Genomic DNA, 24216 nt, shown 5'->3' on the forward strand with positions numbered 1-24216 from the left:
ATGCATGCATTCAGAATTGAAGGATCAGTTATGGTCAGACAGCTTATTTTGTTTGACAAAACAGACACTTTCAAAGCACTTTCATTACCTTTCAATACATTGATTGCCTTCCCCGGAGGGCAGGAACATTTGAAATTCTATTCATAGGCCAGTAAGCCTTGTCTGTTACTATGTTGTCCTAGTAAGTTTTCTGGCATGATGAAGTTAGGGTGAGGGTAGGGTTAACCCTAACCCTGATCTCCAACCGCTTGTCTCTACCTTGCTGAGGATGCTGTACTCTGGTCAAATTGGGTGGTAATGAAATTCTGCTGCTTAATGACGTTAATATTGAGAGTATAATGGTCAGTTATGGTCTGCTTCTTGTCTGTTAAGATAACCACTTACAGATTCTTAGATATTTAGCTTTTGAGTTGTGACTGGGTTACATTTGTACTTTACCTTAATTAAACAAACATCAGAGTGTCACCTATGTTCTTATCCACAGAATGGGAAAGAGTGTGACAATGTGTAAAATGCCATATTCTACAGTAGTCCTACAAACTGCACCAAGAAGAGGAAGAGAGAGGACATTACCCAGATCGATGACCAGATGAGGTTCCTGTTTCAGCAGAATCCTGTAGAAGGCTGATTTAACTTCTGGCCCTCCTGACTGTACGGCTTTGTACAACTCTCTCATCTGGTCCTGGCTGGTATTGGCAGTTTGAATATTAGAGTACACCTCAGGATTGATCATGCCCCTTCTGAGCAGATCATCTGCTATGGGCATCACCTTGCGAACCCTCTGGATGAGCTCAGCCCTGTGTCTATCCACAAACTCAGCAGCTGGTAGTCAGTTTAGAAAAGAAAGAGTTAAAGTTATCAAGACAATATTAGACAATCCCACTTGGTGTATGTGCCCTAAATGGACAAGACTAAACATGTAGGAAGCTGGGAGGTTTTGTTTACATTCAGGATAGGACAAATGTGAAATTCTAGTCATAGGCCAGTAAGCCTTGTCTGTTACTATGTTGTCCTAGTAAGAGGGAGAAAGAAATGACTGAGTTTGCTGGCTCAATTAAGGTAGGGTTAGGGTGAGGGTAGGGTTAACCCTAACCCTGATCTCCAACTGCTTATCACTCCCTTGCTGAGAATGCTGTACTCTGGTAAAATTGGGTGGTAATGAAATTCTGCTGCCTAATGACATTAACATTGAGAGTATAATGGTAAGTTATGGTCGGCCTCTTTTGTCTGTTAAGACAACACTTACAGAGACTTACATATTTAACTTTTGAGTTGTAACTGGGTTACATTTCTACTTGACCTAATTTAAACGAACATCAGAGTGTAGCCTATGTTCTTGCCCACAGAATGGGGAAGAGTGTGACAAATGGTAAATGTGTAAAAATGCCATATTCTACAGTAGTCCTACAAACTGCACCACAAAGAGGAAGAGAGAGGACTTTACCCAGATTGATGACCAGAAGACGTTCATTTTTCAGCAGAATCCTATAGAAGGCTGCTTTAAGTGGTGTCCCTCCTGACTGCAATGCTTTGTACACCTCTCTCATCTTGCCTGGGTTGGTCTTGGAAGTTGAAATATTAGCAAACATTTCATATTGGATCATGCCCCTTCTGAGCAGATCATCTGCTATGGGCATCACCTTGCGAACCCTCTGGATGAGCTCAGCCCTGTGTCTATCCACAAACTCAGCAGCTGGTAGTCAGGTTAGAAAAGAAAGAGTTAAAGTTATCAAGACAATTTTAGACAATCCCACTTGGTGTATCTGGCCCTAAATGGACAAGACTAAACATATAGGAAGCTGGGAAGTATTGTCTGCACTCAGGTTCGATACACATCAAATTGTCATCATACTGTAATAGTTGTCCATGTAATATCAATGGTGTAGTATTAATGCTCTCTAGCAGTATGATTCTTGCTACCTTAATGTCATTTGTTATCATTCCTCACAATGTGCATCTTTTAGGATGCCTTTTTATTTTATAACTACAAAACATGGTAGACAAATTATATACAAATACAGCAAGTTAACTACAGCAGTTATCTGCAACTTGCACAAATCAATAGAATTATTTTTGAGTTGATCACAAAGCAAATATGTCACATTTACCATCCTCTTTTGATGTCATGGCAGCAAACTAAGAATGGTGAGAAGTAGTTTGTTCTGGAGAGGGAGAGAGAATGACAGAATGAGTGAGTAACAATGCATTAAACATTTCACCAGGACAGAAAAAAGGGTATAGGCTATCCCCTACAACTGATAACCAAACTTTACACACATTATGTCCACTTCCCCTTTCCTATAACAAACATGAGCTGACCATACCCAATCTTTAAAGAGGTCCTGATTAAAGAAAGTAAACTAAATAAAAATACAGAAAGAAAGTTGCACACTCTATATTCTTCCAACAACTTAATGAGTGAACCTATGGGTTTATCCATTTAATTGCTGGGAGCATATTTAAAGTGTGCAACTTTCTGTCATTATTTTTCTCCACTTCCTCTTTCCTCTCACTAGTCTTCTCTCGACAATGTTTACTTTTTGTCTCCAGATTTCTCTGTTTGAGTCATGTTTTACGGCCTCATGAGGGTCTCCTACTTGAAGCAACTAACTTCCTAACTACACACATGAAACATCCAGTTTAATCCTGTCCTATAAGAGTGGTATTCTATCCCATTTCACATATAACCATATCCTTGACCCTTCTAAAAGTCTGATAAACCTTGCCAAAATCACAATGTTCTGGCTCCTGTAGTTGGTTTGAGATCATGTTAAGGTCAATTGCTCACTGGTAAGGTCTGTTCTTTGCTTAAATTTGTATATCCTGTAAAATAATTTTTTATTTGACCTTTATTTAACTAGGCTAGTCAGTTTAAGAACAAGTTCTTATTTTCAATGACGGCCTAGGAACAGTGGGTTAACTGCCTTGTTCTGCCCCTAAACGACAGATTTTTACCTTGTCAGTTTGAATCCCCAATCTTCCAACCGTTCAGTTTCTAGTCCAACACTCTAACCACTAGGCTACCTGCTGCCTCAACAAGAATCCTTGTTAGCGTTACAATTCATGATGATATTTTGTATGGATGGTCGTTTAAGTAGAGGATTTACGTCATTTCGTAATAGCTGCATGGTTGGAGATATCTGTTCTATGTAGCTAATTGATCTTGCCATGTTTGGGGAAAATACATTTGTGGAGTGGTTGAAAAATGAGTTTAGTTTTTATTTTATTTAACTAGGCAAGTCAGTTAAGAACAAATTCTTATTTTCAACGACGGCCTAGAAAAAGTGGGTTAACTTCCTTGTTCAGAACGACAGATTTGTACCTTGTCAGCTCAGGGAGTTGATCTTCCAACCTTTCAGTTACTAGTCCAACGCTCTAACCACTAGGCTACGCTCCAACCTAAGAGTATGTAAACTTCCGACTTTAACTGTAGACTTCTACCTACAGTTTATACATATTATACACATTTTACAGACACAATCTATTTTACAATAGTTATATTTTGTTTGTTTTTAGTCCTTCCTCTATTTCTGATGTCCATCCAGTTTGATATCTATTTGTAACTGTGCTATTTCACAAAATGTATGAACCTCTATATGGTTGTTTTCTTTCTATTATTTAAGTTTTACTCTGTTTCTAATGCTGTACCTGCGAACTGGTGGTAATAAAGCATTATTTAATACTACAGTTTCTGGAAAGAGTTAATCTATCTGCTAAGCTTAAGAAGGGGACTATTTTACAAGGGCAAAATACACAATGTACACAGCATGAATAGAATAAAGGGATGGTAGTTATGGTACCAGATAAATCAAATTTCAAATCAAATCAAATTTTATTTGTCACATTCGCCGGCACAGGTTAGTCGAGGTAATTGAGGTAATATGTACATGAAGGTAAAGTGACTATGCTTAGACAATAAACAGAGAGTAGCAGCAGTGTAAAAATGGGAGTGAGGGGGAAGGGTCAATGCAAATAGTTACAGTAGGGTAACCATTTGATTAGATGTTCACGAGTCTTATGGCTTGGGGGTAGAAGCTGTTAAGAAGCCTCTTGGACCTAGACTTGGCGCTCCAGTCTCTCTTGCCATGCGATAACAGAGAGAACAGTCTGTGACTAGGGTGGCTGGAGTCCTTGGCAATTCTTAGGGCCTTCCTCTGACACCGCCTGGTATAGAGGTCCTGGATGTCAAAAAGCTTGGCCCTAGTGATGTACTGGGCCGTACGCATTATCTTCTGTAGTGCCTTGTGGTCGGAGGCGGAGCAGTTGCCATACCATGCGGTGATGAAACCAGTCAGGATGCTCTCGATGGTGCAGCTGTAGAACTTTTTGAGAATCTAAGGACCCATGCCAAATTTTTTCAGTCTTCTGAGTGGGAATAAGCATTGTCGTGACCTCTTCACGACTGTCTTGGTGTGTTTGGACCATGATAGTTTGTTGGTGATGTGGACACCAAGGAACTTAAAGCTCTCAACCTGCTCCACTACAGCCCTGTCGATGAGAATGGGGGCGTGCTCGGCCCTCCTTCTCCTGTCGTCCACGATCATCTCCATTGTCTTGATCACGTTGAGAGAGAGTTTGTTATCCTGACACCACACTGCCAGGTCTCTGACCTCCTCCCTATAGGCTGTCTCATCGTTGGCGGTGATCAGGCCTACCATCGTAGTGTCGTCGGCAAACTTAATGATGGTGTTGGAGTGCTTGGCCATGCAGTCATGGGTGAACAGAGAGTACAGAAGGGGACTGAGCATGCACCCCTGAGGGGCCCCTGTGTTGAGAATCAGTGTGGCAGATGTGTTGTTACCTACCCTTACCACCTAGGGCCAGCCCGTCAGGATCTCTAGGATCCAGTTGCAGAGGGAGGCGTTTAGTCCCAGGGTCCTTAGCTTAGTGATGAGCTTTGAGGGCACAATGGTGTTGAATGCTGAGCTATAGTCAATGAATAGTATTCTCACGTAGGTGTTCCTTTTGTCCAGGTGGGAGAGGGTAGTGTGCAAAAGAGATTGCGTCATCTGTGGATTTTTGACATACTTTTACAATTATTTTACCTTTGTTTAACTACAGTAGGCAAGTCAGTTAAGAACAAATTCTTATTTACAATGACGGCCTACTAAATGGCAAAAGGTCTCCTGCGGGGACGGGGGCTATGATTAAAAATGTAAAAATTAAAACAATATAAATATAGGACAAAACACACAAGAGAGACAACACAATACTACATAAAGAGAGACATAAGACAACATAGCAAGGCAGTAACACATGACAACACAGCATGGTAGCAACACAACATGGAAGTAGTACAAAACATGGTACAAACATTATTGAGCACAGACAACAGCACAAGTGGCAAGAAGCTAGAGACAACAATACATCACACAAAGCAGCCACAACTTCTGAAAAAGGGGGAGGCTTGCAAGCCGAAGAACACCATCCCAACCGTGAGGCACTGGGTGGCAGCATCATGTTGTGGGGGTGCTTTGCTGCAGGAGGGACTGGTGCACTTCACAAAATAGATGGCATCATGAAGTAGGAAAATTATGTGGATATATTGAAACAACATCTCAAGACATCAGTCAGGAAGTTAAAGCTTAGTAGCAAATGGGTCTTCCAAATGGACAATGACCCCAAGCATACTTCCAAAGTTGTGGCAAAATGGCTTAAGGACAACAAAGTCAAGGTATTGGAGTGGCCATCGCAAAGCCCTGACCTCAATCCTATAGAAAATGTATGGGCAGAACTGAAAAAGCATGTGCGAGCAAGGAGGCCTACAAACCAGCTCTGTCAGGGGGAATGGGCCAAAATTCACCCAACTTATTGTGGGAAGCTTGTGGAAGGCTACCCGAAACGTTTGACCCAAGTTAAACAATTTAAAAGCAATGCTGCCAAATACTAATTGAGGGTATGTAAACATCTGACCCACTGGGAATGTGATCAAAGAAATACAACCTGAAAAAAATAATTCTCAACTATTATTCTGACATTTCACATTCTTAAAATAAAATGGTGATCCTAACTGACCTAAGACAGGGAATTTCTACTAGGATTAAATGTCAGAAATTGTGAAAAACTGAGTTTAAATGTATTTGGCTAAGGTGCATGTAAACTTACAACTCCAACTGTAAGTAAGAATGCTGTTCATCGATTACAGCTCAGCATTTAACACCATAGTACCCTCCAAACTCGTCATTAAGCTCGAGACCCTGGGTCATGACCCTGCCCTGTGCAACTGGGTCCTGGACAATCTGACGGGCCGCCACCAGGTGGTGAGGGTAGGAAACAACATGTCCATCCCGCTGATCCTCAACACTGGGGCCCCACAAGGGTGCGTTCTCAGCCCTCTGCTGTACTCCTTGTTCACCCATGACTGCGTGGCCATGCACGCCTCCAACTCAATCATCAAGTTTGCATACGACACTACAGTGGTAGGCTTGATTACCAACAACAACGAGATGGCCTACAGGGAGGAGGTGAGGGTCCTCGGAGTGTAGTGACAGGAAAATAACCTCACACTCAACGTCAACAAAACAAAGGAGATGATCGTGGACTTCAGGAAACAGCAGAGGGAGCACCCCCCTATCCACATCGACCGGACAGTAGTGGAGAAGGTGGAAAGCTTTAAGTTCCTCGGCATACACATCACGGACAAACTGAAATGGTCCACCCACACAGACAGCGTGGTGAAGAAGGCGCAACAGCGTCTCTTCAACCTCAGGAGGCTGAAAACACTTGGCTTGTCACCAAAAACACTCAAACTTTTACAGATGCACAAACTAGAGCATCCTGTTGGGCTGTATCACCTGTTACGGCAACTGCCCCGCACACAACCGTAAGGCTCTCCAGAGGGTAGTGAGCTCTGCACAACGCATCACCGGGGGAAAACTACCTGCCCTCCAGGACAACTACACCACCCGATGTCACAGGAAGGATAAAAAAGATCATCAAGGACAACAACCACCCGAGCCACTACCTGATCACCCCGCTATCATTCAGAAGGCGAGGTCAGTACAGGTGCATCAAAGCTGGAACCGAGAGACTGAAAAACAGCTTCTATCTCAAGGCCATCAGACTGGTAAACAGACATCACTAACATTCAGTGGCTGCTGCCAACATACTGACTCAAATCTCTAGCCACTTTAATAATTAAAAATTGGATGTAATAAATGTATCACTAGTCACTTTAAACAATGCCACTTTATATAATGTTTACATACCCTACATTACTCATTTCATATGTATATACTGTACTCTATACCATCTACTGCATCTTGCCTATACCGTTTGGCCATCACTCATCCATATATTTACAGTGCCTTGCAAAAGTATTTGGCCCCCTTGAACTTTGCGACCTTTTGCCACATTTCAGGCTTCAAACATAAAGATATAAAACTATATTTTTTTGTGAAGAATCAACAACAAGTGGGACACAATCATGAAGTGGAACGACATTTATTGGATATTTCAAACTTTTTTAACAAATCAAAAACTGAAAAATTGGGCGTGCAAAATTATTCAGCCCCCTTAAGTTAATACTTTGTAGCGCCACCTTTTGCTGCGATCACAGCTGTACGTCGCTTGGGGTATGTCTCTATCAGTTTTGCACATCGAGAGACTGAATTTTTTTCCCATTCCTCCTTGCAAAACAGCTCGAGCTCAGTGAGGTTGGATGGAGAGCATTTGTGAACAGCAGTTTTCAGTTCTTTCCACAGATTCTCGATTGGATTCAGGTCTGGACTTTGACTTGGCCATTCTAACACCTGGATATGTTTATTTTTGAACCATTCCATTGTAGATTTTGCTTTATGTTTTGGATCATTGTCTTGTTGGAAGACAAACATCCCAAGGAGCACTGTGCAAGCGATAATATTGAAATGGAAGGAGTATCAGACCACTGCAAATCTACCAAGACCTGGCCGTCCCTCTAAACTTTCAGCTCATACAAGGAGAAGACTGATCAGAGATGCAGCCAAGAGGCCCATGATCACTCTGGATGAACTGCAGAGATCTACAGCTGAGGTGGGAGACTCTGTCCATAGGACAACAATCAGTTGTATATTGCACAAATCTGGCCTTTATGGAAGAGTGGCAAGAAGAAAGCCATTTCTTAAAGATATCCATAAAAAGTGTTGTTTAAAGTTTGCCACAAGCCACCTGGGAGACACACCAAACATGTGGAAGAAGGTGCTCTGGTCAGATGAAACCAAAATTGAACTTTTTGGCAACAATGCAAAACGTTATGTTTGGCGTAAAAGCAACACCATCCCCACTGTCAAACATGGTGGTGGCAGCATCATGGTTTGGGCCTGCTTTTCTTCAGCAGGGACAGGGAAGATGGTTAAAATTGATGGGAAGATGGATGGAGCCAAATACAGGACCATTCTGGAAGAAAACCTGATGGAGTCTGCAAAAGACCTGAGACTGGGACGGAGATTTGTCTTCCAACAAGACAATGATCCAAAACATAAAGCAAAATCTACAATGGAATGGTTCAAAAATAAACATATCCAGGTGTTAGAATGGCCAAGTCAAAGTCCAGACCTGAATCCAATCGTGAATCTGTGGAAAGAACTGAAAACTGCTGTTCACAAATGCTCTCCATCCAACCTCACTGAGCTCGAGCTGTTTTGCAAGGAGGAATGGGAAAAAATGTCAGTCTCTCGATGTGCAAAACTGATAGAGACATACCCCAAGCGACTTACAGCTGTAATCGCAGCAAAAGGTGGCGCTACAAAGTATTAACTTAAGGGGGCTGAATAATTTTGCACGCCCAATTTTTCAGTTTTTGATTTGTTAAAAAAGTTTGAAATATCCAATAAATGTCGTTCCACTTCATGATTGTGTCCCACTTGTTGTTGATTCTTCACAAAAAAATACAGTTTTATATCTTTATGTTTGAAGCCTGAAATGTGGCAAAAGGTCGCAATGTTCAAGGGGGCCGAATACTTTCGCAAGGCACTGTAAGTCTGTTTTTGCCTCTTCATGCGGTGACGTCGATAGACCAGTCGTGGAATTAGTAGGGTTCCAAGTAGCTCTAGGTAGCTAGCAGGCCTAGCTAGGCCTCCCCTCAGCAGCCACCACTGGTATTTATTGTAAGGACCCTGGGTTTATAAGCTCGGAAATCGTCCCTGCCGCACGAGCATGCTTTTGCGGCACAGTCGATAGCGCACCGGACCTCGGGCTCGAAGGTTGAGGGTTCGAGACCTGCTCCCTGCTGTTTCATTACATTGGTGTCAGAAGTGATCAGACCTCGCATCCACGACAGTGCATGTGCTTGGCCGATGAGCGCGTTCCTGTAAGACGTAGAGTCGCAAGCTAGCGCGAGGATGTGCTCCCTGCCTGTTTCATTACATTATTATACCTTACCACAAAAGATAGTCATAATCAAACATCCCTTACTACAGCAAGTTGGTGGCATAACAAAAACACGTTCTAATTGTGACTCCTGACAAAATGTAAATTGTTTGAAACTGTGAGAGCCTGTAAGCATGCCATTATCATGTGCAATTACAGTCAAATAATGTAGGACAAAACTGTCACACTTTTGAGCAATTTGCATCTTATCTTTAGTGTGCTGAGTAGGGCTGGACGATATACTGTATTCTACAATATACCTGTATTGATGCACGGACCCGTTTGGGTTTTTACTTTATCTTCTATAACGGTATTTTAATGTTTGGTTTGTTAAATGTAATTCGTTGTGTGTAACGTCAATTTTTATAGTTTACTTCTCTACTTAAGTCCTCTCTCTCCACCCTCTCTCTGTCTCCATGCCACACAGACCTAGCCCCGCCACTTAAGAAGCGCATTTGTTGTTCCTCGACCACGAGACACTTGCGTTCAGCCTCTGCATGGTTAATGCAGAACATGTTTTCACTTTGCTCTTAATAGAAATCCACTAGTGTTCTATAATTACACCATTAGTTTGTTTCTAGATTGTCTTTTCTTAGCAAGTTAGGCCTAAATCTTGTTAACCGCCAATGCTAATTGCTAGCTAGCTAATAAATGTAGAGTCAGAGCAAACGTAATTAGCGATGCAGCATGATATTACCAGTGATGGTGTAGACCTAAATCTGCATGTTTTTTTGTGTAACAATATCTTCTAAATCAAATAGGAATGTGCAAAGCAATAATATGTTACCTACATGAAGTAGCTAAGAGAAAACATTTGATGTAGCCAAAGATTATATGGTCCCCTAGGAAACACAAACTATTTGTTTCCTACCCTGTCACAAGAACGCCTCCTTAGTATTTGACATGACAACGAATGAAAATGCCATCTGTATTCAAAGTGCCCACTACTATATTCTAACTACAGAATTAGAATAATCATTCTATCTCCATTATTCCAACAGTTCACCCAGATGTTTTGCTCTAAATCGCAATTGCATCACTTGGTTAAAAATAAAGCCTAGATTGTTTTCCCATATCGTGCAGTAATTAGTGACAATGCCAATTTTTTTTAGGGGGGCGGGGTTGAAGTTGAATTGAACAGTACAAAACAATCTGAATGGAGAAAGACCTATTGAAATCACTTAGAATGTACAATATACTGTACAGAACTATAAACGCAACAATTTAAAAGATTTTACTGAGTTACAGTTCATATAAGGAAATCAGTCAATTGAAATATATTGATTAGCCTCCTAGCACAAGGTGCACCTGTGTAATGATCATGATGTTTAATCAACTTCTTGATATGCCACACCTGTCAGGTGGATGAGAAATGCTCACTAACAGGGATGGAAACAAATTTGTGCACCAAATTTGAGAGAAATAAGCTTTTTGTGCATGTGGGAAATTCCTCTGACTTTTTTATTTCAGGTCATGAAACATGGGACCAACACTTTACATGTTGCGTTTATATTTTTGATCGATGTAGTATGAATATTACAAAATACCCACCTGAAGTAAATTAATTCCACTTAGAAAATAAATAAATTACCACAAACTACTACAGCTAATAATTGTAATACATTAAATACCTATTCATCTGTCATTCACTGACAATGGATATGATTGAATAAAATATTGCATTACATTGGATCATCATTAAGGAATATAGGATGAGAGAAAATAAATATAATTCCTCCATCAAAGAATAGACAAAGAAACTCAAGCCCATAACCTGGAATGTAAAGGGAATACATTGTAATCATCCTATCATGACTTGTTGCCAAACCATGTGTTCGAATAACCATACTAACATACTGTATACTACAAACTTAACATACCATTAGTTCATTTTAGTATACTGTAAACGAACAGTATCATTTCAGTTGAGTGTACTAGCTCTTCGCCAGTCTACCAGAAGTTGATGCTGTTGCTATGCAACCTCTTGCTAGCTAGTGTTATGGGTGTAAGATGGCGCAGTGATGCCATCTGTTGGTAAATGTTCATTACTGCAACTCTTGTGTTTTACCGGGGTACTTGAGATACCCGGATGTGTTGTGATGTACTGAACAAGACTGGTTACTCGCATCAATGCCTCTGTCTCGTCATTTAACATTCAAACATGGTGTCAGAGTCGGATAACTAACCATGCTTTCCACAAATTAGAGTCTGGTTTACAAACAAATGCTTATTTGTGTAAAATTTCGCCCGGAATTGGCCTTAGCTAGAGTGAGTTTGCTAGTTAGCTTCAGTGTTGTTAGCACCGGTTAGACATGGCAGCGAACATTCCCCCTCCCGCCGTTATGAAGCTCAGCGGGGATTGGAGCACGAACTGGGATACGTTTAGAAGTGAATGGGAGGACTATGCTCTAGCAACGGGACTTCTGGAAAAGGAAGATGAGGCAGTGGCTGTCACTTTGAGGACTATAATGGGAACTGAATGCTGACACGTATACAAACACAACCTGAACCTAACAGCAGCTCAGCAAGGCAACGCTATAGCTATTCTTGATGCTCTTGAACATTACTTTACGCCAGCAAAGAACGTCATCTACGAGCGTTATGTTTTCAGTTGTTGCAAACAGGAGGACGGGGGGAGTCCATTGACAGCTTTGTCACTAGGTTAAGGGAAAAGGCAGCTCCATGTGACTATGGTGCTTTAAGAGATGAACTGATCAGAGTTAAGATTGTGCTTGGCATAACTGATGAGGGCACCCGCAGACGTTTGCTGAGAGAACGTGACCTGATGCTGGTCTTGTCAGTGGAGACATGCCGTGCAGCAGAGCTTACTGATATACGGATAAGGTCCATGGAGCTAGAAAGGCAACATACAGACAATGTCAATGCTACATTCAGGCAGCCAGTAAAGAAATTCCCCTTTGCTACAGCTAATGCTAATACTACAGCCAACTCTGCAGTAGACAGCCCCAATACATGCCAATATTGTGGCATTTCTCATGGACGAGGAAAAGAACTGCCCAGCCTATCGAAAAATATGCAAATCCTGTGGTACAGCTAATCACTTCGCAAGGGTCTGCATGAAAAGCAAGAGAAAGGAGGGTAAAGTGCACTCCATGGAAACAAACACAGATGAAGGGAACGACAGCACAGAGGATGTACATGCTAGTGAGTGCATAGGGGCAGTGAGGGCAAAAGGAGAAAAGTGGTTTGTCACTCTGCTACTTAATAATAAACCACAGCAATGCCAGCTAGATTCAGGGGCCACATGCAACGTTATGAGCCTTAAAGACAAAAGGAGGCTCGCGCCCAGAGACAAACTCACACAGAGTAGCACCAAGCTGAAACTGTATTCAGGCCAGTTCATGACCTCCAGAAACACACCCTTGAGTTTGAAATAGTTGAGGCTAGTCAACAGCCATTACTGTCACGTTCTACATGCGAGCGCCTTGGGCTTATTAACTTCACCATCCCAGCTGATCTTAACATTATAGACAAAGTCCAGGCTGGGCCCCTGAGCAAGGAGACACTCCTAAGCAAGTACCATGATGTCTTCAACGCACCGGTTGAGTCAGTTCCTGGGGAAGTACACTTTGAGTTGGACGCAGCAATCCAGCCTGTCCAGTGTGCACCCCGCAATGTACCAGTGGCCATGAAAGCAGCTACGAAGGCTCAGCTTGACAAATACGAAGCAGATGGCCACATCATATCCGTCACCGAGCCTACAGACTGGATAAGTAATATGGTTATCGTCAAGAAACCAGACAAGCTACGGATATGCATTGATCCTAAACACCTCAACCGGGCTCTGTGACGTTCACATTACATTATGCCCACGTTGGAGGATGTTCTTTACAAGCTCCCAAAGGCCAGAGTCTTCACGCTCGTGGATGCCAGAGATGCCTTCCTGCAGTGCAAGCTCAACGAGCCCAGCAGCTACATGACCACCTTTTGGACACCCTGGGGCAGGAAGAGGTGGTTGAAGCTTCAGTTTGGTGTCTCCGTGGCTCCAGAGGTGTATCAGCGGAAACAGCATGAGATGTTGATGGGACTCAGTGGCGTGGAACCCATAGCAGATGACATCCTCGTAGTGGGCTGTGGGGACAGTGATGAGGAGGCAGAATGTGACCATGACGCCAAGCTGCTGGCCCTGATGGTCAGATGCAGACAGGTCAAGCTAAGGCTAAGCATAAAAAAGCTTCAGTTTAAAGTGCCAGAGGTCCGCTTTCATGGGCACATCTTGTCCTCCACCGGATTGAAGGCGGATCCTGAAAAAGTGAAGGCTGTCTTGGAAATACCCCACCCATCTGACGTGAAGGGAGTGCAGCGCTTCGTCGGATTCCTACCGCGGCTCTCTGAAGTGTGTCAGCCACTGAGGAGACTCATGGACAAGGACACCATCTAGCATTGGCTCCCAAAACATGACGCAGCAGTGAGGGAAATAAAACAACTGGTCACCCAGACACCTGTACTGCGATACTACAATTTATCAAAACCTGTCACGATTCAGAGTGACTCAAGCCAGTATGGACTTGGCTGTTGCCTCATGCAGGAGGGCCAGCCTGTGGCATTCTTCTCTAGGGCACTCACCCCAACAGAGCAGAACTATGCCCAGATAGAGAAGGAGTGCCTCAGCATTGTGTTTGTATGCCAACGCTTCGACCACTACCTGTACGGGCGCGACAATATTACCGCAGAGACAGATCACAAGCTCCTTATTGCTATATTCAGCAAGCCTCTCCTGAATGCCCCAAAACGACTGCAGAGCATGCTACTGGCCTTACAAAACTACAACCTCAAGGTGGTGTATAAGCCAGGGCCAGAGATGTATGTGAGTGACACGCTCAGCAGGGCTACTGCATCAGGCACTCACACACGCTCCATGCATGAACAACACGCAGTGTGCAGCTTACAAACAGAGCAAGTGGATGTTGAACGCATCAACCAGGCTGACTACCTCAATGTTACGGACCAGCGCCTTATACAAATCAGACAGCACACAGACAGGGACGGGCAACTCCAGGCATTGAGGCCTGTGATTCTGATGGGCTGGCCCGACTGCAGGGAAGAAACTGCTTTAGGCGTCAGAGAATATTGGCCAGTCAAAGAGGAGCTCAGTGTTCAAAACGGAGTAATATTCAAGAGTCAGAGAGTCGTTATTCCACGGTCTCTGCTCCCTGAGATGTTGGCACGTGTGCACTCAAGTCACATAGGAGGTGAGGCCTGTTACAGACAAGCACGTGACACACTGTATTGGCCAGGAATGCAGAGTGAAATCAAAGACTATGTCAGTAAATGCACAATCTGCAATGAATATGCCATTGAGCAACAGAGAGAGACGATGATGTCCCACAAGCTACCGATGCTCCCCTGGCAGATAGTAAGTCTAGATCTCTTCCAGCACAGTGGCAAAGACTTTCTGCTGGTAGTCGATCATTACTCAGACTTTTGGGAGATCGACCTCCTCCCCGACCTCTCAGCAGAGACAACGATCAAAAGCTGCAAGGCTCAGTTTGCCCGCTATGGCCAGCCAGATAGGGTAATTTCAGACAATGGACCCCAATTCTCCGGAGTTGAGTTCCGAAAATTTGCTGCAGGATGGGAATTCGAGCACGTCACTTCATCACCACGACACCCAAAAGCTAATAGGAAGGCGGAGTCCGCAGTAAAAATCGCAAAGAACCTCTGCAAAAAGGCTCTGCGAGAGGGCAAAGATGCCTGGAAAGCAATCCTGCAGTGGCTCAATGCCCCGACAGAAGGCATGGATAGCAGCCCGGCACAGCGCCTCATGGCACGGCCCTTAAAAGCAGCTCTGCCAGTAGCCAGCACTCTCCTGGAGCCATGTGTGGTGACAGACGTGCTGGTGAAGCTTCGTCACAGAAGACAGGTCTCCAAGTTCATCTACGACAAATCAGCAAAAGACTTACCTGAGCGTGAAACGGTGCGAATGAAGGGGACCGGACAGGCCTCTGGAGACTCTGATCCTGTGTACAGAAAGTGTCACCACGCTCCTACTTGGTCGAAGTGAATGGATCACTGTACCGTCGTAACAGGGTTGACCTTCGGATTGCTGAGCCAGCACCTACTCAGAACCCTGATGGCCAAAGGGGTCGCATGACAAAAGACAGAACCCCAGCAAGTCACATGGGGCCTGAGGCACTGGGCGAAGAGCCAGGGGATCACAGGTCGGCCGCTCCCTCGCACCATCAATTCTCCCCTTAGACATTGAGGTGACACGCCTGTGCGGGAACCCGCAGTCCTCGCAGACAAGCCCCCTGTCTTTTCACGCTGCGGGCGTCTGTTCCAGCCACCAAAAATACTTAATCTGTAGGTTTCCCATCAGGGATTGTTGACAGACAGAGATAAAAGTGAAGAGAATATCAAAATGTGCTGTTGTTACCTGAGAAAAAAAGAAAAAAAATACTAAACTGTTCATGTTGGAAATTGCTACTAGGTTTGTTTTGTTAGTGAATTGACACCTCCTGTGCTATTTTATTAAATGGAAGATGTTATGGGTGTAAAATGGCGCATTGATGCCATCTGTTGGTAAATGTTCATTACTGCAACTCTTGTGTTTTACCATGGTGCTTGAGATACCCGGATGTACTGAACAAGACTGGTTACTCGCATCAATGCCTCTGTCTCGTCATTTAACATTCAAACAGCTAGTTAGCATAACAAATTACTAGTTAGACATTTTACAACTTCGTGTGTGTTCTTAAATTTAATCTGGAGTGCGCTCGTAAATTCAGAGCGTTTCGCTCTCTGAGCAAACACTGGATGCTCAGGCGAGAAGTAGGGTTGATTTGAGCTTTCTGACCTTACAAGGGCAGTCAAGCACCCAAGCTAACATTGGCCAGCTACTTCTAGACACAAATGAGTGACCACTCTACTTTAATTTTTTAAAGTTAAGAACAAATTCTTATTTTCAATGACGGCCTAGGAACAGTGGGTCAGCACTGCCTTGTTCAGGGGCAGTACGAAATTTTTACCTTGCCAGCCCAGGGATTCGATCTTGCAACCTTTCGGTTACTGGCCCAATGCTCGAATCACTGGGCTACCCGTCACCCCAGGTAACCTAGTTTGGCTACAAATAAAAAATCTAATTAACAACTACACGCCCTAACAGAGATGGCTAGGCAGTTGTCATGTTATCCAGAGCGTTAGTGACTAACTGTGCTGCTGGCAATTTAATTACGCTTTTTTGCCGATATTTACTGACACCGGCCATATTCAGCTGTTGAGTGCTCCTAAAGTCATTATTCTGCGCTCGGATACTCAGATGATAGTGCTCTGGAATCGGAGTAGATTGCAATTGAGAACGCACGACTATACCATTTAGCTAAACTAAGATTGACGGGAATAATCAAGTCAATAAACATTGGGTAGTTAGTTAGCCTATAGGTAATATACGGGCAAGTTTGATGTATAAGTAGCCAACTAACGTTAGGTAGCTAGCTAACATACCGGTACATACTGACATACTGACATACTAACATACCGGTACAAACCTAAGTTAACTTCTTTACATTTTTCATAATTCGTTAAAGCAATGCATTTGTATCTACACTCGTACTTCGGCTACATATTTTCCGCCATTTTCTTCAAATTTGAAAACGATGTGAAGCCACGCCCATTTCCTGAAGAATTGCATTATGGCCCTAAAGTACAGAAATAGCACTGATAAAACATCTTTGGAAATAGTGTACTCTGCGTGTATAGTTCATATTTTGCAAATTTAGAACGACATCCGGGAACTTTTGGCATACTAATTATATCCATACAATGACCAATAAGCATACTTTATACTCAATTCACGTCACACATAGTACGGTTAGAGTATTCAACAGAGCTCTGGAGTGTCAGCGATGAAGCAAACAATACTTTGGGTTATGCCCTGCAATAAAAACACAATCAGATCACATTTCTTTGTGTCTGATGTACAGCACAACACTAACAGAGACAAGATAAGATAAAAGTAGAAAAGATAAACACATTATGCTTTTACCAGTGTTCAGTTCAAACTCCCTTTGGAATATCTGTCTAAATACATGAGTAATTAATGTTAACTCACCTAAAAAAATAAGCAACACTGTATCAATGTGTTTAAATGAAGAGTGAGAGCTGTGGAATAAGAGCTGTGAAATAAAGAAATGTAATTTTTTCAGTCCCACCCAAATCACATGGCTGTCAAACAAGTTGCCCTTCCCTTGTCTTGAGCACTGTTAAGTTTCGCTTGGTAGAAAACAAGAGTTACGCATTTTGGGTGACGCCCTGCATTAAAAACACAACCCGATATTTCAAACACCCTTTGGTATATCTGTCCTAGCCTGCACAGGAAGACAGGCACTCAAATAGTCTTGATTCAAGAGAGAAAAGCTGTCACTAACAGCATCTGCAGCAGTAAGCAAAACAATTTCAGAGAAATCTACACACAGAGCTCACATACATAACACCGTTTTATTTTAAAAGGCACAATGGCCCCATCTCATGATTTATCAATTATCAAGTCATCACCTATAAACACATCTTTACAGCAAATAGGCTCACTGAGGGAACATTGCACAATAAAACTACCATTGTGTATCGATGTGCACTGAGAGTCAGGAAGCAAGTTCAGGGAGTGAGTGATTTAATCAATAAATAAAACATAATAAGAACCTTGAACAACACACAGACATGAAACTGAAACAATGACACCTGGGGAAGGAACCAAAGCGAATGACATACATAGATAGGGTAGGTAATCAAGGAGGTGATGGAGTTCAGGTGAGCGTCATAATGCGCGTAATGATGGTGACAGATGTGTGCCATAACGAGCAGTCTGGTGGCCTCGAGGCCGGAGAGGGAGCACACGTGACAATTATCAACTTAAGTCTTCCAAAAACATCAACACAATAATTCCTCCCTTGCCTTGCCAAGTATTTTGTGCCCAACACATCAAATCAAATTGTATTGGTCACATGCACCAAATACAACATTTCACCTTACAGTGAAATGCTTACTTATACAAGCCCTTAACACTTATTTTTCTTAAACCCTCATTGTTGGTTAAGTAAAAAATAGAAGTAATAGTAAAAAATAAAAGTAACAAATAATTAAAGAGCAGCAGTAAAATAACAATAGCGAGGCTATATACAGGGTGTACCAGTACAGAGTCAATGTAATATGTAAACCGGTTATTCAAGATAATATGTACAATACTTAAATACCTCAAAATACTTGACATTAGGAGAGATTCTAGTGAAAATAAAATATCTCTGTTACTAAACAGTACGGCCTAAACTAATTCATTTCCACCCTGGCTTCTTGATGCTTCGGGGGACCTTGAGGACGGATACATTCTGAGCCTGGTTTGTTTTGCTGCTCCCCCCTGTCGGCAGCTCCCAGGCAATGCAGGCCTGGTCCTCACCAGTACAGGACAGAGCCACAGCGTCTGCAGGCCTTGGGCACAGTGTGTGTGTGTGTAATTGCTTTAATTCCAAAGAGCTGCTACTGTCTAAATACATAAGTAAATCATGTTTTCAACTCAAAAAAATAACCAACACTATCACTGTGTTTAAATGCATTGTGTCCTGTCTGTGTAGTGAAGAGTGAGCGCTGTGGAATAAAGTTAGGGCATCATTTCAGTCCTGCCCAAATCACAGAGCTGTCAGAGAAGTTGCCCTTCCCTTGTCTGAGCACTGTAAGTTTTGTTTGGTAGAAAACGACAGTTATGCCTCAGGGAGGGGAGGTAAGAGAACATTTAATCAAATCAAATTTTATTTGTCACATACACATGGTTAGCAGATGTTAATGCGAGTGTAGTGAAATGCTTGTGCTTCTAGTTCCGACAATGCAGTAATAACCAACAAGTAATCTAACTAATCTAACTTTCGGAAAAGCTGACCACGACTCCATTTTGTTGATCCCTGCCTACAGACAGAAACTAAAACAAGAGGCTCCCACGCTGAGGTCTGTCCAACGCTGGTCCGACCAAGCTGACTCCACACTCCAAGACTGCTTCCATCACGTGGACTGGGAGATGTTTCGTATTGCGTCAGATAACAACATTGACGAATACGCTGATTCGGTGTGCGAGTTCATTAGAACGTGCGTTGAAGATGTCGTTCCCATAGCAACGATTAAAACATTCCCTAACCAGAAACCGTGGATTGATGGCAGCATTCGTGTGAAACTGAAAGCGCGAACCACTGCTTTTAATCAGGGCAAGGTGTCTGGTAACATGACCGAATACAAACAGTGCAGCTATTCCCTCCGCAAGGCTATCAATCAAGCTAAGCGCCAGTACAGAGACAAAGTAGAATCTCAATTCAACGGCTCAGACACAAGAGGCATGTGGCAGGGTCTACAGTCAATCACGGACTACAGGAAGAAACCCAGCCCAGTCACGGACCAGGATGTCTTGCTCCCAGGCAGACTAAATAACTTTTTTGCCCGCTTTGAGGACAATACAGTGCCACTGACACGGCCTGCAACGAAAACATGCGGTCTCTCCTTCACTGCAGCCGAGGTGAGTAAGACATTTAAACGTGTTAACCCTCGCAAGGCTGCAGGCCCAGATGGCATCCCCAGCCGCGCCCTCAGAGCATGCGCAGACCAGCTGGCCGGTGTGTTTACGGACATATTCAATCAATCCCTATACCAGTCTGCTGTTCCCACATGCTTCAAGAGGGCCACCATTGTTCCTGTTCCCAAGAAAGCTAAGGTAACTGAGCTAAATGACTACCGCCCCGTAGCACTCACATCCGTCATCATGAAGTGCTTTGAGAGACTAGTCAAGGACCATATCACCTCCACCCTACCTGACACCCTAGACCCACTCCAATTTGCTTACCGCCCAAATAGGTCCACAGACGATGCAATCTCAACCACACTGCACACTGCCCTAACCCATCTGGACAAGAGGAATACCTATGTGAGAATGCTGTTCATCGACTACAGCTCGGCATTCAACACCATAGTACCCTCCAAGCTCGTCATCAAGCTCGAGACCCTGGGTCTCGACCCCGCCCTGTGCAACTGGGTACTGGACTTCCTGACGGGCCGCCCCCAGGTGGTGAGGGTAGGCAACAACATCTCCTCCCCGCTGATCCTCAACACTGGGGCCCCACAAGGTTGCGTTCTGAGCCCTCTCCTGTACTCCCTGTTCACCCACGACTGCGTGGCCACGCACGCCTCCAACTCAATCATCAAGTTTGCGGACGACACAACAGTGGTAGGCTTGATTACCAACAACGATGAGACGGCCTACAGGGAGGAGGTGAGGGCCCTCGGAGTGTGGTGTCAGGAAAACAACCTCACACTCAACGTCAACAAAACTAAGGAGATGATTGTGGACTTCAGGAAACAGCAGAGGGAACACCCCCCTATCCACATCGATGGAACAGTAGTGGAGAGGGTAGCAAGTTTTAAGTTCCTCGGCATACACATCACAGACAAACTGAATTGGTCCACTCACACAGACAGCATCGTGAAGAAGGCGCAGCAGCGCCTCTTCAACCTCAGGAGGCTGAAGAAATTCGGCTTGTCACCAAAAGCACTCAAACTTCTACAGATGCACAATCGAGAGCATCCTGGCGGGCTGTATCACCGCCTGGTATGGCAACTGCACCGCCCTCAACCGTAAGGCTCTCCAGAGGGTAGTGAGGTCTGCACAACGCATCACCGGGGGCAAACTACCTGCCCTCCAGGACACCTACACCACCCGATGTCACAGGAAGGCCATAAAGATCATCAAGGACATCAACCACCCGAGCCACTGCCTGTTCACCCCGCTATCATCCAGAAGGCGAGGTCAGTACAGGTGCATCAAAGCTGGGACCGAGAGACTGAAAAACAGCTTCTATCTCAAGGCCATCAGACTGTTAAACAGCCACCACTAACACTGAGTGGCTGCTGCCAACACACTGACACTGACTCAACTCCAGCCACTTTAATAATGGGAATTGATGGGAAATGATGTAAATATATCACTAGCCACTTTAAACAATGCTACCTTATATAAATGTTACTTACCCTACATTATTCATCTCATATGCATACGTATATACTGTACTCTATATCATCGACGGTATCCTTATGTAATACATGTATCACTAGCCACTTTATACTATACTATGCCACTTTGTTTACATACTCATCTCATTTGTACATACTGTACCCGATACCATCTACTGTATCTTGCCTATGCTGCTCTGTACCATCACTCATTCATATATCCTTATGTACATATTCTTTATCCCCTTACACTGTGTACAAGACAGTAGTTTTGGAATTGTTAGTTAGATTACTTGTTATTACTGCATTGTCGGAACTAGAAGCACAAGCATTTCGCTACACTCGCATTAACATCTGCTAACCATGTGTATGTGACAAATAAAATTTGATTTGATTTGATTTGACAATTCCAAAACTACTGTCTTATACACAGTGTAAGGGGATAAAGAATATGTACATAAGGATATATGAATGAGTGATGGTACAGAGCAGCATAGGCAAGATACAGTAGATGGTATTGAGTACAGTATATACATATGAGATGAGTATGTAAACAAAGTGGCATAGTTAAAGTGGCTAGTGATACATGTATTACATAAGGATGCAGTCGATGATATAGAGTACAGTATATACGTATGCATATGAGATTAATAATGTAGTGTAAGTAACATTATATAAGGTAGCATTGTTTAAAGTGGCTAGTGATATATTTACATCATTTCCCATCAATTCCCATTATTAAAGTGGCTGGAGTTGAGTCAGTGTCAGTGTCAGTGTGTTGGCAGCAGCCACTCAGTGTTAGTGGTGGCTGTTTAACAGTCTGATGGCCTTGAGATAGAAGCTGTTTTTCAGTCTCTCGGTCCCAGCTTTGATGCACCTGTACTGACCTCGCCTTCTGGATGATAGCGGGGTGAACAGGCAGTGGCTCGGGTGGTTGATGTCCTTGATGATCTTTATGGCCTTCCTGTAACATCGGGTGGTGTAGGTGTCCTGGAGGGCAGGTAGTTTGCCCCCGGAGTGCTTCTATAGGAAGGGGGACAAAAGAAAAACGATTAATATAAACGTCCATCTTTAATCAAGTAAACATACATACGAGGCTGTTGCACAGAGAAGGTTATACATACACTGTTACATCCAATTATAATTCTGTCACTCCTTCCCTCCAGCCATAAATAGTACACCATAAAAGTATTGTTGTTCCATTTAGCTGGAAAGATACCCATACCTTGTTTCTTGTGGCACAGAGAAAATCCCTGACAGACCCTCCTTTATACAACCAGAATTTACATAGATCTGGCAAGAGAAAATACATGCAATGAGTATTCCACACAGTACATTCTAATAATTTATTCTAAAACCTGTAAAACACACCAATCCCCTCGTCAAGTCTCATAATGCAGCAAGATTGAAATACCTCACAATGTCCTGGTTTAAAGTTAGATATCCTATAAATATAGTCTACCTGTCAGGAAATCTTCAGCCGACTAGTTCTCCACAAGGCATGAAAACTAAAACATACCAACGAGCTACATAGGAAAATGACTATATAGTGCAAGTTAAATACTCATGAATGCAATAGTCACAGTGAACTTAATCTGTCTCAACATTTATTTCATATACAGGTAGCATATTTAGTAAGCAAATATGTTGAGGATAAAACTTGTTAAGGATATAAATCTGTGGATAAAAATCAGTGATGACATAGTGTACACAAAATGTACTTTTTCACTTAAGTTTTCATGTACCAAATAAAACTCAGAAGTTGAATGTGTTTCCATTGTATTTTCAATTCTACCAATAGTTTTGTCACAAAAACTGTTGCATTAAATAGAAATGTGCCTACTCTGGTCTTGGCATGTGCTCTCTAGCCAACAAATTCGTAGTGGGAGGACCACACAACATATCATCGTGTGACTCCAAGTTTACTTCAGTATGATGGTTATTATATCAATATTTGAGCATGAAGCCGTTTCCACTGCCATTTCTCACATAATTCATTTTACAGACACAAAAAGATCCCACCATGTCGAACGAACAAATGATCTATTGGCAATCATAAAGTTGTACCTAAACTTCCTGGTTCCATCACATTTAAAAATATATACATATAATATGACTTTACTGGCATAAACTTATGGATGGAAAGTGGTTCATCTTTTATCCCCAAAAGTGGTCTAATGTCAAGCATGGTCCACATCCCACACCATGGTTGTGTAGATGGTGCCTATCTTTCTTATGTATGTATATGTAATATACTGTAGCTTGATCTCCACAACAGAAGATCAACTTTGATTTTAGGGTGAACTGTTCCTTTGAGCAATGGGCCAATCCTGTTTTACTCCTGTAAGGAAATCCCAATTAGCCTATTTCATCACATTTCTTTCAGGATTATCTCTGAATCTGTAATGACTTGAACAGTTCTCTGGTCTAGTGTAAAGATCAGGAGCCACTCACAGGGTTTACTTTCCTGCTGTCATCCAGGACCTCTGGGGCATTCCAGCCCATGGTGCCAAGGGCTCCAGACCTCTGCCTCTTACTGCTTACTCATCCCAGTAAGATGATTTGCTTCCACTGGTCCTGGGGCCCGTAAGGTCAACGGCATCATGAACTTTACCAAGTACCAGGACATTTTAGCCAAAAACCTGGTTGTCTCTGCCAGGAGGCTTACACTTCCAAAAAGACAATAACCCCAAGCACTAATCAATATAATCACAAAATCAACATTGTGCAATGGCCATATCAGTATCCTGTGGTTTGAATTGAAGAGGGTAGTCCATAAGAGCAGGCAAATGATATCAAGGATCTGGAAAGATTCTGAATGGAGGAATGGTCTAAGACCTCTCCGAACGTGTTCTCCAATCTCGTAAAACATTT

The 24216-nt window shown here is 43.0% G+C and overlaps 1 protein-coding gene across 3 annotated transcripts in view; it reads right to left on the reverse strand.

The window, feature by feature from the left end:
* The window catches only part of LOC139401932 (serine/threonine-protein kinase/endoribonuclease IRE1-like), a 32720-nt gene extending 15130 nt beyond the window's left edge, over window positions 1-17590 (reverse strand). The window contains exons 1-5 of one of the 3 annotated variants that reach the window (XM_071145952.1): window positions 17417-17554; window positions 4806-5009; window positions 2109-2162; window positions 1445-1693; window positions 574-822 (exon numbers count right to left, since the gene is read on the reverse strand). In XM_071145952.1, the coding sequence (XP_071002053.1) occupies window positions 574-822; window positions 1445-1693; window positions 2109-2127 (517 nt within the window). In that variant the 5' untranslated portion in view covers window positions 2128-2162; window positions 4806-5009; window positions 17417-17554. Of the gene's footprint in view, window positions 1-573; window positions 823-1444; window positions 1694-2108; window positions 2163-4805; window positions 5010-15269; window positions 15743-17416 lie in introns of all 3 variants that reach the window. The other 2 variants (XM_071145951.1, XM_071145950.1) reach the window with 2 other exon arrangements.
* Window positions 17591-24216: the final 6626 nt, after the last annotated feature.

This window comes from Oncorhynchus clarkii, unplaced genomic scaffold (genome assembly GCF_045791955.1).
Source record: "Oncorhynchus clarkii lewisi isolate Uvic-CL-2024 unplaced genomic scaffold, UVic_Ocla_1.0 unplaced_contig_716_pilon_pilon, whole genome shotgun sequence".
NCBI lineage: Eukaryota > Metazoa > Chordata > Actinopteri > Salmoniformes > Salmonidae > Oncorhynchus > Oncorhynchus clarkii.